General features: G+C 30.6%; 2 protein-coding genes across 2 annotated transcripts; both read left to right on the top strand.

Moving 5' to 3' along the window:
• Positions 1-7,333: 7,333 nt before the first annotated feature.
• Positions 7,334-7,954, top strand: LOC140177190 (uncharacterized mitochondrial protein AtMg00810-like). Its single transcript, XM_072210109.1, has one exon. It carries the CDS (start codon positions 7,334-7,336, stop codon positions 7,952-7,954), a length of 621 nt encoding a protein of 206 aa, XP_072066210.1.
• A 4,708-nt stretch (positions 7,955-12,662) lies between these two features.
• Positions 12,663-14,654, top strand: LOC112749095 (uncharacterized). The gene is made up of 3 exons (XM_025797364.2): positions 12,663-12,974; positions 13,356-13,682; positions 14,275-14,654. Exons 1-3 carry the CDS (start codon positions 12,908-12,910, stop codon positions 14,424-14,426), a joined length of 546 nt encoding a protein of 181 aa, XP_025653149.1. The 5' UTR covers positions 12,663-12,907; the 3' UTR covers positions 14,427-14,654.
• Positions 14,655-15,092: the final 438 nt, after the last annotated feature.

Below are 15,092 nucleotides of genomic sequence, written 5' to 3'. Positions count from 1 at the left end.
CATAATTAAACTGTCTTTGCTGTATTCAGAAGGTCTAAATTACGGGTTCTAAAAAATGAAGGAAAATATCAAAGCAGATATACACCCAAAACATGAAATTTTACACCCAATACAAGTTCAATATACACCTAAACTTCTATCCCCTGATGCTGGATCCCTAATACCCTGAATCCTAAAACCCTGAATCTTAAAACCCTAAAACCCTAAAACCCTTAACCCCTAAACCTTAAACCCTAAAACCTAAATACTAAATTGTAAACCCTAAACTCCTAAACACTAAATCCTAAGCCCAAACATGAAATTTCTAGTGACTGTCTCTGCTGTATTCAAAAAGTCTTAATTACAGGTTATAAAAAAATGAAGGAAAATATCAAAGCAGATATACACCCAAAACATAAAATTTTACACCCAAGGCAAGTTCAATATACACCTAAACTTCTATCCCCTGATGCTGGATCACTAAACCCTAAAATCTAAAACCCTAAAACCTTAAACCCTAAAACCCTAAAACCCTAAACCCTGAACCCTAAACCCTGAATCCTAAAATCCTAAAGCCCTGAACCCTAAACCCTAAACCCTAAATCCTAAAACCCTAAAACCCTAAATCCTAAAACCATAAACTCTAAATCTTAAACCATAAACCCTAAACCCTAAATCCTAGGCCCAAACATAAAATTTCTAGTGACTCTCTATGCTGTATTCAAAAGGTCTAAATTATAGGTTCTAAAAAATGAAAGAAAACATCAAAGCAGATATACACCCAAAATATGAAATTTTACACCCAATGCAAGTTCAATATACACCCAAACTTCTATCTCTTGATGCTGGATCCCTAAACCCTAAAACCCTAAAACCCTAAAATCTAAAACTCTAAAATCCTAAACCCTAAAACCCTAAAACCCTAAATCATAAGCCCTAAACCCTAAACCCTAAACCCTGAAAACTTAAACCATAAAAACTAAACGAAATAATAATTTCTAACATAAGACAGCAGCATCTGAAAATATATAAATGTAAAATGTCAAACACAAGAAAATTCAGAAATACACCCAAAACTCATAGTTACACCCATATTCTGTATCTATACACCCAAAAAATATTCCCTGCTGCTGGTTCCCTGAATTGATAATTCATAACATGTCTGTGATATTGGCTGGAATTTGGACGCACCACTGATCCAGCATTAAGGAGGTTTAACTGGAAGTAATGAACTCACATATTAGCAAAAACTATTAACAAGAAAATTAAACTCAATCACCACATTTTTAAAGAACATCACTTTTATCTCGTTTAAAGCTTTCGTTTTCTTCTTTTTTGAGGCATTTGCAATTTGTTTGTCCAACTTTGAACCTAGCCTATTTTTTGGACGTCCTCTTGTTCGAACCCTTGGAGGGCTTTGAAGCTCATTAACGGATTTCAAGTCGGCATCTTCGTGAGATAATGAACATGACCCCTTCCTTTTGACTTTCAGTTCTTCCATCTCAACCATGACGTTATCGTAGGCACGGTGCAAAATGACAGTCAGCTCCTCCGATTTTGATGCAAATTCGCAAATATTTTGCGAACAAAACACCAATTCGTCAAACCTCTTGCTTCTTGGTTCCAACAGTGGCTCGTCGTGGCTGCTCTTGATGTGTGTGTGTCACCTCTTTATCTTGCTTCATTGTTCCAATATATATCTCGGTGACACTTGGGTTACTCGTTTAAAGCTTAACACACTTAGGGCGTGACGGCACAATATGCCTCTTGACTCGAATAATAAGCATTGGCATTTCATTTCGACTGCTACTGAGTCGTAAGTAACCATAAACTTGTTGAATATTGAGCTGGAAACTTGTTCTCCAACTTCGTATACTGAATAGTCTAGAGCGGAGTTCGTTAATCTTGTGATGCAATTTGCCTTTCCTCTGAATTGTGCTTGGACTTCTCTAAAATTTTGGTGAGTGTACACATGTTGAAATTGAGCTTTAATGGAAGATTTTGTTGCACACGGTATGACCGTATGAAAATCTATAGCATCTGATTCTCTCTTTGCTTGTTCCCTGCTTCCGAAGAAATTATCGTATTATTTGACAAATTGGATAAGTGAGCTGTTTCGTGTAATGAACTTGTTAAAAAAATGAATGCATGCTCTTGCTCCTTTGTGTGCTTCTCATCCCTGCCCAAAAGTGGTAATCTAGATACATTGGAACCCATATATGATGGTCTTCGTAAAGATCTGCATAATACACCATAATGAGACTATATTATACCCAAAAACATGCAATTTACACCTCTGCTGCATATTTTAAAAAATATTACCTGAAAGCCACTTGTTGTCCACAAGACCATACTTCAGCAGAAAATCATTCCAATTCCTATCAAATGAGTCTTTGCTATGAGAGTTCCAAACAACTTGGCTCATTTCTTGTTCAATTTCTGCATATCCCTTGTACCCATTTAATTTGCTTGGAATCTTCTTCGTGATGTGCCAAATACACCAACGGTAAATTGTTGTTGGCATACAAGCCTCTATAGCCCTTTTCATTGACGCACATTGATCGATGAGAATCCTTTTTGAAGCATTTTCTCCCATGCAATGAAGCCAACATTGAAATAACCATTTGAATGATTCAATTTCTTCATTTTTCATCAAAGCGCATCCAAGAAGTGTTGACTGACCGTGGTGATTCACCCCGACAAAAGAACTACAAACCAAATTATACCTGAAACAAATTACGAGATTGTAGGATAAAAAATCATTACGTACACGCAAATAATGATTTTATACACCAAAAAACATCCAATATACACCTCTACAGCAAATTCAAAAAACAACATTAATTTAGCATCATAAACAAGAATAGCATATTACCTGTTTGTATTGTAGATGGTGTCAAATGAAATAACATCTTCGAAATACTCAAAGGCAGCTCTGCTACTTGCATCGGTCCAAAAAGCCAGTTTAATCGAATGATCGTCCTCGAGTTCGAGCTCGAAAAAGAATTTCTGATACTTCTCTTTCATACTTAATAAATATTTCGCGAATTCTTTTGCATCTTTTTGTTATAAAACATTCTGCACTTCTCTCGTGATGTAATTCCTCACGTCTTTTTCGATAAAATTTAAGTCGCGGTAACCCCTAGCTACCGCAACAAATGATTGGTAAGTTTTTCTTGGTTTGATACCAGCCTCCTCGTTATTCTCTATTGTACGACGAACGGACATGCTTAATTGCCTGTGCTGTTTGAGTATCTCTGCTTGAGTTGGATAACAAGGATGTGAATGATGCAACACGACCTTCGAAATGATCCAAGCACCAACATCCTTCAATGTGTGTATATAAATTCTTGCTGGACAATTTAAATCAGCTGTGGGATTTGTCTTCTCGATCAGAGATATTTTATATTTCCATTTTTCCTCTCTGCTACATGTAATTAATTGATTCTTAATTTTGTTTTCCTTTTTATTTGTGCTCCGAACTCTTGTAGAAAAACCTGCAGCCTTGGCATAGTCTTTGTAAAATTTTGCAACATCTTCAAGGGTGGTAAAAGTCATTCCAACCTTGGGAACAAACTGGTATCAACAACACAGAGGGGCTGCAAAATACACCATGTTAAAAACAAGGATATACTATAGAGTTTTTGCACGTCATAAAAAAATTAACATTTCAACCAAAATACACCCAAGAAATCCTGATCTATACCCGAACGACAACGACTTAACTAAAATAACAAGAAAAGTCATAAACTGTAAATACACCCAAACTTTCCTAAAATACACCCAAAAAATTCTGATCTACACCCCAACGTCTGGTATAAAATGCAGAAAATTAATTAAAACTAGTACATTAGATTCAATTCACAGTCAATGTTAACGCATTAATTTCACAATCAATGTTCACGTATTATTCAGCTAGACAATCATAAACGACTAGCTGCATCAAATTCAGATGCAATAATTAACTAAAACTAAATCACACCTCAGGAACTTCGTTCGATTCAAATTCAAAATCCACTTCGCCCTGGTTCAACTGACAATCTGAAGTTGAATCATCCATTATCTTCAAAACGATTTCAAAGCTTGATTTCAGAAACCATGAAAATTGAAAAAAACGAAGTAAGAATACAGGGAGAGAAATGCACGTAAATGACGAAGAAAAACTAATGATAAACGCACGTAAAAGAATGAATGAAAAGCCAAAAAGAGACGTACGAAGGAAATCGAACAAATTTGGCAAGATTTCGAAAAAGGAAATGAAATCTTTTGAAAATTGGAAGTTATATATTCGCGCGTTAATTGATTTGGATTGATTTAAAGAGGCGCGTGAAACACAGATGCCACAAGACACGCGTTTGAGAGTAAAGAACTTGTAAGCGTTAATTACTTGCATGCATAGATTAATCTTAATAATAATAATATTGTAAATAGTAGTCTGATATATATTTAAAAAGTTGTGAAATATTTTATGAAAAATATCTGGAAATCCTAATTTATATTTTTTATTATGTTTCTAGTTTTTTAAAAAAGTTTTGAATTTTTTTATCTTTTCGATATGATAAACCACCAAATTAAAAATGCTCTTAAATTATCAAATCACTAAAAGAAGTACTCTCCAAATTTGTTAATGATAAAAATATTCTTAAAATATTTTAAAATATGATAAAAAAATATAATTTTTATAAGTAACAATTGAATTTTATATTTAGCAAACTATTTGTACATTTGATCTGTAATTTTATGGAGATATTTGGATAATAATTTAAAAAGTACATGCAAAAAAAGAACTAAAATTCGACCGCTAGATTTTTTTATTTTTAAAAAATATTGTTGAAAATTTACCAAAAAAAGTTGCAAAAGATATTTATTTAGTATAAAATTACCAAATTTTGGTGATTAATTTTTTAATTATGTTTATAAAAAATTATATCAAAATTAAATTAAATTTCTGAAGTTTTTGTTGAAAATATATATTTAATATTAGATATTATTGTTATCACATTTTAAAATATTTTTAAAATATTTTTATTGTTAAAAAATTTGGAAGATACTTTTATTAGTAGCAATTTAATAATTTAAAGGCATATTTAATAGTTTACCCTTTTGATATTTTCAAAAAGTATATACAGTTAAATTTTTTATTCATTTAAATATTAAAAAAAATTTGAATAATAAATTAAAAATCTCAATCATTATTCATATTTTGTGGTGCATAAATATGAAACCAGAGTGCAAGTAAAAAAGCTAAGAATTACGAGATCGATTTGAGTTGTTTCTAGGTAGCGGTAAACCATATTGCTCTAATTTAGGTTGTGTGTTGAGGTTATTAATTAAAAAATATTTTACTGAAAAAATAATAAATTTTATTTTTTTAATATATATTGATTGTGAATTTATTAAAATAAAATATTAAAAAAATATTAATAATAGAGTATATATTAAGTCCCTTTAACTTAACGTAAGAGCTGATTAATTATTATGAGTTGCTATCAATTAGTTCTACTTAATAATTGGTTTTTGGTAGCTACTAATAAATTGTTATTTGCTATCCCTAGACATTTTTGAGTTTTGACGGCTTCATGGGAACAACTAATTAATTGTTAAGAGATTGATGTCGTCGCTTAGGAATTGACTTTTTCTTTCTTCCTCTTTAGTCCTTTTTTTTTTCCCTATCAAAGCTGCGTCAACTTTTTTTTTCAATTTTTGTTTTAATTTATTATTAAGATGGATACAGGTTGGATAGTGGATACTTGTACTACTACCGGAAAACGGAAATGAGTAAGTCAACCCATGAGTTAAACTGAGTTCAAATTATTAATAATAATTCAATAAGTTGAGTTTATGAGATCGTAATTGATGACAGTGAGCATGATATTTAAGTTTAGTTCATTTGCTCATCATGAGCTAGCTACGTTATATATAATATCAAATATTCTCACGTATAAGTTATTTTGATATATAAGGTCATATAAATTTTTTTAATTTAATTTATTCTCTTGCTTCTCTTTTTTCTATTTTTTTTATTAGAATTTTTTTTTTCTCTATCATCTTTATTTTTTTTTCTCTTTTTTCTCCATCAACTTCATCATCATCATCATGATTATAATATGATATAACAGACTTAGAATTAGTTAATTAATTATTGCTGTAAGTATTAGTCCGTTAGAGTTGCCAGCTAACAAAGTTAGTTAGGCAGATTAAGTTAATTAGTTATTGTGTAACTATATAAAAAATAAACATGTAATGCAGAAACAAATGATGAATAAACACAATTTTCATCTTCGCCAAAATTTTTCTTTCTCATCTTCTCCAATTCTCTCCTTTTGCAGATTCCAATTCTCCAAATTCCAATTCACTAACAGCTTCTTCTTTACTTGCACCTTCCTCCTCTATTTATCTTTCTCTCTCACTCTCTTCTCCTCATGTTCCACTTGCACATAATCAAAATTATCAAAAATTTCAAACACCATCAAATATGCATTCTGAATTTGTTGATCACGCTGTAAATAAACCTGCACATTTAGCACACACTACTGAACAAACAGAAAATCTTACATCACATGCATCACATCAAAATTCACAACCACTTAAACTTAGAAAATTTACAAGAATTAAAAGGTTACCAGCCTATCTCAAAGACTATCATTGTAAAGTGAACAATTCAGTTTCTAACTCCACTCATCCTCTTTGTAGGTACCCTATTTCGCAGCAAATTTTCTATGATACACTTAATCCAAAATACAAGATTTTTTCTTTGGCTGTTGCTGCAAACGTTGTACCTAGTAACTATGAGGAAGCTGTTGCTCACCTTTGCTGGAGAGAAGCTATACAAAGCGAACTTGTGACTTTGAAGAAAAATCAATCTTAGCAAATCATAACACTCCCTCATGGCAAGAAAGCTATAGGGTGCAAGTGGGTGTTCAGGATTAAATTTCTCCCTGACGGAAGCATCGAAAGATACAAAGCCAGGTTGGTTGCAAAAGGCTTCACACAAATTGAAGGTGTCGACTTCATTGACACATTCAGCCCAGTGGTTCAAATGTCAACTTTGAGAGTGGTTTTGGCCTTGGCGGCTGCAAAACAATTGCATATCAAGCAGCTAGATGTGAATATTTCTTTCTTGCATAGTGACCTACATGAAAAGGTCTATATGAGGCTTTCACCAGGGCTTCAACAATCTGAACTGGCAGCGAACGCAATGTGTAAATTGCGAAAATCGCTCTACGGCCTGTAGCAAGCTAGTAGGCAGTGAAATTTGAAATTGACTGAAACATTGAACTCGGCTGATTTCTCCAAATCAGAATCGGATCATTCTTTGTACACCAAAATCACAGCTCAGGAGGTTACAATAATCATGGTTTACGTGGACGACTTTGTCTTGACAGGAAATGACCTTGCTGAGATTGATTCAATCACGGAGCAACTTGATCAAAAATTCAAAATTAAAGATTTAGGGGACTTGAAGTACTTCCTAGGCATGGAAGTGGCCAGCTCGTCAAAAGGGATCCATCTTTGTCAACACAAGTATGCCTTAGACATTCTCGAAGACTTTGGCTTCTTAGAGCGCAAGCCAACTAGCACTCCAATGGATTATACTTCTGCATCAAAATTGTCAAGGGGAAGCGACAATGCATTAGAGGATCGAGCCTTATACAGACAACTAGTTGGCAAGCTCTTGTACCTGACCAACACAAGGCCAGATTTAGCTTACGCAATGGGGATAATTAGTCAATTTATTGATTGTCCCACAGATGTACACCTGCAAGCTGCTCACAGGGTGCTGTGGTACTTAAAAGGATCTCCCTCAGTTGGTCTGTTCTTCCTGCCTGCCAATGATCTTAAACTCACAGGGTTCTTAGATTGGGCAACGTGTGCAGATTCCAGAAAATTCATCACTGCCATTGTTTCTACATTGGAAAGTCACTCATTAGATGAAAAAACAAGAAACAGAACACTGTTGCGAGGCCGTCCTTAAAAGCTGAGTACAGAGCTCTGGCATTGGCAACATGCCAAGCTCAATGGCTATCTTACATCATGAATGATTTGGACATGCCACTGATAGAGCCCATCACACTTTTCTGCGACAATAGATCAGCCATCCACATAGCCACTAATCCTATCTTTCAAGAGAGTACTAAGCACATCGAGGTTGATTGTCACATTGCTCGAAACCAACATCTCAGGTCTCACACACCTCATGTTGGTTTCTTCATCAAACCAGTTGGTTGACTTCCTTACCAAGGCCTCAGCCCCTGGTCCTTTCTCAAGCAACATTTTCAAACTAGGCCTTTTGGATATTCATAGTCCTAGTTTGAGGGAGGCTGTAACCTGATATAACAGACTTAGAATTAGTTAGTTAATTGTTGTTGTTAGTATTAGTCAGTTAAAATTTCCAGCTAGCAAAGTTAGTTAGGTAGATTAAGTTAACTAGCTCTTGTGTAATTATATAAAGATAAGCATGTAATACAAAAATAGATGATGAATGAACACAATATTTATCTTCGCCAAAATTCCTCTTTCTCATCTTCTTCAATTCTCTCCTTCTGCAGATTCCAATTCTCCAAATTCCAATTCACTAACAGCTTTTTCTTCACTTACACCTTCGTCCTCTGTTCATCTCTCTCTCTCACTCCCTTCTCCAAATTCTTCACCCTTCACCTTTAGACTCACCTGACAGAGATTGATGAGAGCCCAAATCTCTCCAACCACGAAATTTCACTATGATCATCATCGTTATAATCATCGTCGTCTTTTTCTTACATATATCGTCGTTATTGCTATTGTTGTTGTTGTTATCGTTATCATAGAATTTTTGCCATATTGATGATATTATCGTTATCGTTATTGTTATCGTTATCATAAAATTGATTTGGATGTGTTTTTGTTGATAATTCAGTCATTTTTGTGTGTTGTTTTCAAACTGAGTTTGTATGTCACAATCAATTAAGAAATTTGGTGTTGGAGTTATGAATCTAAATTATTATTGTGACGAATCTGTTCCATTCTCATTTCGGTGTATTTTAGAAAATTTTCAGCATATTTTGGAAATCTTTCAGTGTATTGTAGAAATTTTTGGGTGTATTTTTATTCTGATAAGTTCTACATAATTTAAAACTCTTTCTCTTCCTCCTCCTCATCTTCTGTTGTTGCTTTTTATTTTTTTCACCATCATCATCATCTTTTTTTCCTATTTATCTTTTCTTTCTTGTTTTATATTCTCAAGTTTTTTCTTGTTTTACTCTCTTAACAAGAATAAAAACAAAAAAAATCAAATAAAAAAAAGAAAAAGAAATACATAATACTGTAAATTACTTGAAAGAGGATGAACCTACATTTATTCAACTAAAAGAAAGAAAGAAATAAAGAATAAAAGAAGAAGAAAAATGCATTGAAGAAAATACTTTATGTGCATTTGTAGTAAAATTTTGGTGTAGGAGTTCTGAATCTAAATTATTATTATTGTGATGAATTTATTTTATTTTTGTTTGGTGTATTTTACAAATATTTCGGTGTATTTTGGAAATATTTCGGTGTATTGTAGAAAACTAGAAATATTTCGATATATTTTTATTCTGATAAGTTATGCACAATTCAAAACTATTCATCTTCCTCCTCCTTGTCATGTTCTGCTTTTACTTCTTCTTCTTTTTCATCATCATCATATTCTTCTTTTTTTTATTCAATTTTTCCTTCTCAAATTTCTTTTTATTTTACTCTCTTAACAAGAATAAAAAAAAAATAATAAACAAAGAAGAATATGAAACATATAATGCTATAAAATTACTTGAAGAGGATGAACCTACATTCATTCAACTAAAAGAAAAAAAGAAAAAAGGGAAACAAAAGAGAAAAAATGCATTAAAAGAAATATTTTTGCATTTGTAGCAAAATTTCGGTGTAAGAGTTCTGAATCTGAATTATTATTGTGATGAATTTGTTCCATTCTCATTTCAGTGTATTTTGAATTTATTTCGGTATATTTTGAAAATCTTTCGGTGTATTGTGAAAATTTTTCGATGTATTTTTATTCTGATAAATTTTGCATAATTCAAAACTCTTCTTCTTCCTCCTCTTCATCTTGTGCTGCTACTTCTTCTTCTTTTTCACCATCATTATCATCTTCTTTATTTTTTCTTATTCATCTTTTTCTTCTTGTTTTACTTTCTCAAGTTTCTTCTTGTTTTACTTTCTTAACAAGAATAAAACAAAAAAAATCAAACAAAGAATAAGAAACACATAATGTTGCAAAATTACTTGAAAGATGATGAACTTACATTCATTCAATTAAAAGAAAGAAAGAAATAAGAAAAAGAAGAAGAAAAAAAAATACAGCGTTAGAGAAAATATTTCTATATATATGCAGCAAATTTCAGTATAAAACGAAGATATTTATATGTATTGTTTAAGAATTTTGATATTTTTGTACTGATAAGTTCTACATAATTCAAAACTCTTCTTCTTCATCCTCTTCATCTTCTGCTTCTTCATCATCTTCTTATTTCATTTTCTCATAATTCTTCTTGGGAGAAAAAATTAAACAAAGAAAATAAATACATAATAATATTACAAAATCAATAGAAAGAGGAGGAGGAAAAACATACAGCAACAATAACAATAATAAAAAGAACGACAATGAGGATGAAACACGCGAAGAAGAAGAAGATGAAGAAGGAACGCAAAGAAAAAGGAGAAAAAATGCAAAGAAGAAAGAGAAGAAGAAGGAGGAGGAGGAGAAGGAGGAGGAGGAGGAAGAACGTAGAATACGAACGTTAGAGAAGAATCGTTTCTCATTTTGCGTTATTTAAAGTTGAGGAAGCGCGTGTTTACACGCTCTCTAAATTCAAGGTTGTATTTGTTGGGTTTAGACTAACTTATATAAATTTGTATGCAAAAAAAACTTGTATATGTAAAAAGTCTCATATAATATATACTAGCAAGTAGCAACTTTGCAGACAGATTCAATTATTTTTCTATTATTTTAGAAGAATTATCTTTTAGAGTAAAGTATCCTTTTTGCTTCCAACGTTCGGGGTAAGTCTTAAAGTTGTCCCTAACGTTAAGAATAACTTTAAAACTTACCCCAAACATTGAAGACAAAAACGATACTTTGCTCTATCTTTTATAATTATTTTCAAATTATTGTAAATTTTAACATTCTAATTTAAAAGTTAACTAGAAATAATAAATTATAAAAAATATGCACTGCTTAAATTATCTTACATTTTTTGTTTTTCATTATATTTTTTAACCTATTAAATCAATGATTAATTTGTAGTGAATTTGAATTTCATTTAAGAATTATTTATCACTAATTAATAAATTGTTGTATATAAAAGCAGAATTTAAATAATTTTTGACACTTACTTAAATTAATTATATTATCTTATATTTTAAAAAAATATAATAAATAAATTTAAATTAAATAAGACAAGAAAAAAACGTTACGTTATTGTATATAAGAAACTCAACATAAAGATAAAGTATTTACGAATGCCATTATAAGTTAGTTATTTTTAAATGTCATTGAAATTTATTTCTTTTCCCACAAATTTAATTGGAAGCCAGAATAAAAATTTGTATCTCAAATATTATTCATCTTCATGCATAATATTAATGGATAAAAATTAACTTTTTTTAATTTTATATTCAATATTTTCAAATTTTTTTAGTAAAAAAAATTTGTTATATATTTAATTTTTTTTACAATTAAATTTAATTAAATTAGTTTAAATCTAACAAAAATCAATTTTATTACATTTTAACTATTTTCACTAATGTAAACATTCGTATTCTGTATTTTTTTTTCTTTTTTTTGTGTTTCGTCTTCTTTTTCTTTGTGTGTTTTCTCCTCATTGTTGTTGTTTTATTGATGTTGTTGTTGCTACATGAATTTTTTTTCTCTTCTCTCTTTCTAGTAATTTTGTAGCATTATATATTTTTTCTTTTTTTGTTTGATTTTTTTTATTTTTATTCTTGTTAAAAAAAAATAAGAAGAATTATAAAAAGATAAAATAAAAAAGAGCAGATGGATAATTTTTATGCATAATTTTAATATCTCTTTATACTTTACAAATACTTTTAAAGTAGAAATTCAAATATATGACTTTTTTGACGTGTCAAATATATAAATTTTGAAAGAACATGGTTTATATAATTTTTTTTAGTGCTTTGTTAGGAAATGCAAAAGATAAAAAAATAAAAAATAAAACATTTTTCAAAGTATGATATTCCTGCTTATTACAAAAGCACATCAAGAGAATCTAGAAACCTTTTAATGACACTTGTTTGTTAGGTTTGGAGTTAGTTATTAATTTTTACACTCCCATTTTTATGATATAGAAATTTCAGGCTTATTATCATTAGTGGTATAAGCTGAATTTTATGCATAAAAAGTGTAAAAAATAGAAAATTTCTAGAAAAATATGAATGATTACAAAATATGCGTCTTGAGTCTTGACCACGATGCCGCCTCAAGAATTTCTTGGAAAACTATTAATACATCTAAACACGTCTTAGTAGGTAATAATCAATTGCTACCATGACTCGTGCATTACCACGAAACAACGAAAGTAAACGGCTCACACCAACGATCAAAAGCAATAAAGTTTAATAATTTTTTCAAATATTTTCATAGAAATGTGTCACATATTTAATGTTGATTAAGTATATTGTGGAAAATGATATTTGTGACTAAGCCAAACTTTGAGAACCACATGTAACCGCGTCCATATACACGAATTAAAAAGTCTATTAGGGACGCGTAATTTTGTGCCACTTGTCACATACAACTATATATAAATACATTCACATTTTAGTGCTACCAAATTCACAAAACAAATTCTCCACAGCTTCTCCTCAAAGATTTGAAGCACTCATAAAAAGAAAACAAACAAACAAACAAACAAACAACACCCATAATTTTGAAACCATGTCTTTCTCAAAGAAATTGCCTTTGGTTCTCTTGTTTTCTTCCCTTTTCATCCATGCATCTTTAGGTACGTATGGTCTCTTTGCTATTTTTCATGTCTTGTTCATTTGTTTTTTCTTTCATACCACAATAATGAAGTCATTTTATATATATGGAATCAAACATAATTACTATGAGATAATTAGATATTATTAGTATAGCGTAGTTTAATTTTTGGGTCAATTAAGGAGAAACACCTTGAATATATCAATCCCTTAATATATAACACTAAGTGAGTTAATTTATATATTATCATCAATTTTTATATCCAACAATATTTTAGGAAAGTTTCAAAGTTGCACCCTAAAAAAAATGTCTCGAAAATAAGTAGTGCATGCAAATAATTCCTTAAATTAATTTGATTTTAGGATATATAAAATAATAAAATGTAAAATTGATGAATTGGCAGGTGAGTTGGTATGTGAGGACTTGCCAAAGGACTTGTGTGCATTCTCAATAGCCTCCTCAGGGAAGAGGTGTTTGTTAGAGACAGAGAGAGCGGCGGACGGCGGCGTGGAGTACCAATGCCGGACGTCAGAAGCCGTGGTGGAGAGGATGTCGGAGTACATCGAGACGGACCAATGTGTGGCGGATTGTGGCGTTGATAGGAGCTCAGTTGGGATCTCATCTGATGCTTTCTTTGAGCCACAATTCACCGGCAAGCTTTGCTCCCCAGCTTGTTACAAGAATTGCCCTAACATTGTTGACCTTTTCTTCAACTTGGCTGCTGGAGAGGGTAAGATCGGAATTCATTATATTTTTTTCCAATTCAATGCATGGAAGAATTATTTTAAAGAAATCTTTGAAAGCTAAGTCATCTTATAATATGTTTTGCTCTTACTATTCACAATGAAAGCTTTCAACAAACCACACCATAGGAAAATTATATCTTCTAATAAACTTCAAATCTAATCAAAGTATATTGTTCTTTATTCTTCACAAAATCAAAGAAGTAACTACTACGTATATGGAAGTGTTGCACATTTGCATTCTTTAGTTTAGATTGCATTGCATGCAGAGAGGACTCTGTTTATTCCATTATCACTTTTAAATGGCCAAATTTTTGTATTTGTAACCTATTAAAATGCATTTTATGGTAACTATAATTATGATGACTATAAAATTTTGACAGTACTTAAAAAAAATAGCTAAAATTAAAATTATATTTTTTAATTCAAGCAAATAAAAAAAAATATAACATTAATTTTAGCTATACATTTTAAGTGTCATTATCAAAATATACAATCACTATAAGTCCACAACTATTGTAATAATAAGTAATAATTACCATAAAATTGACCTTAAAATATATATTTAAATTTATGTAGGAGTGTATTTGCCAGAGTTATGTGAGAAGCACAAGACAAACCCACACCGAGTCATGGTTGAGTTAATAAGTTCAGGAGTTGCAGCCCCAGGACCTGTTTCTAATAATCTCTCTGAAGATATTTCATCAGCATCTGCTCCTTCTCCACAGTGATCATCATCATTCTTTTTCACTTTTCTTTTCAAGAGATGATGCATATTTTAATGGGTTGGATTCAGATTTAAACATTGGTGTTGATATAGAATTTAGCATATATAACTAGTTATATATTTATTATCTAAATTTGTCAAATTTTGAAAATATTGTTAGTCCTCTTTTTGAGAGAGATGATATGAACTTTGATACAATAAGAAAAGTGCTGTTCTCGGTACTAGATACAAATTTCTCATGTGTTTTGCTTTTTTTTTTTAATTTAATTTATTATGTATTAAACATATAAAAGAATTTTATATTATTGTCTAACATTTTTAAAATAAGAGCAATAATAATATCACAAAAGATTGAAGAAAATCAGTACAATTACAATTATAATTACTGCACGACAAATCATAAAAACACAAATCAAGTATGCTAATTGAAATTTATTGTCATCCATAGAGACAATTCTATATATTTTAGAATATTCATTGATGATGGGTAAAAGAATAAAAAATATTAGAAAATATTAAAATTTATTATTTTTTATTATCAATTAATCATTAATGTTTAAAAATATAAAATATTATATTTTATTAAATTATTAGACTAAAAAAATTAAATTAATAATTAAAAATAATAAATTTTGATGTTCCTAATATTTCTCTAAAAGAATAACCATCT

This window comes from Arachis hypogaea, chromosome 2 (assembly GCF_003086295.3).
Source record: "Arachis hypogaea cultivar Tifrunner chromosome 2, arahy.Tifrunner.gnm2.J5K5, whole genome shotgun sequence".
Taxonomy (NCBI): Eukaryota; Viridiplantae; Streptophyta; class Magnoliopsida; order Fabales; family Fabaceae; genus Arachis; species Arachis hypogaea.
This window is presented reverse-complemented; position numbering and strand designations above follow the sequence as displayed.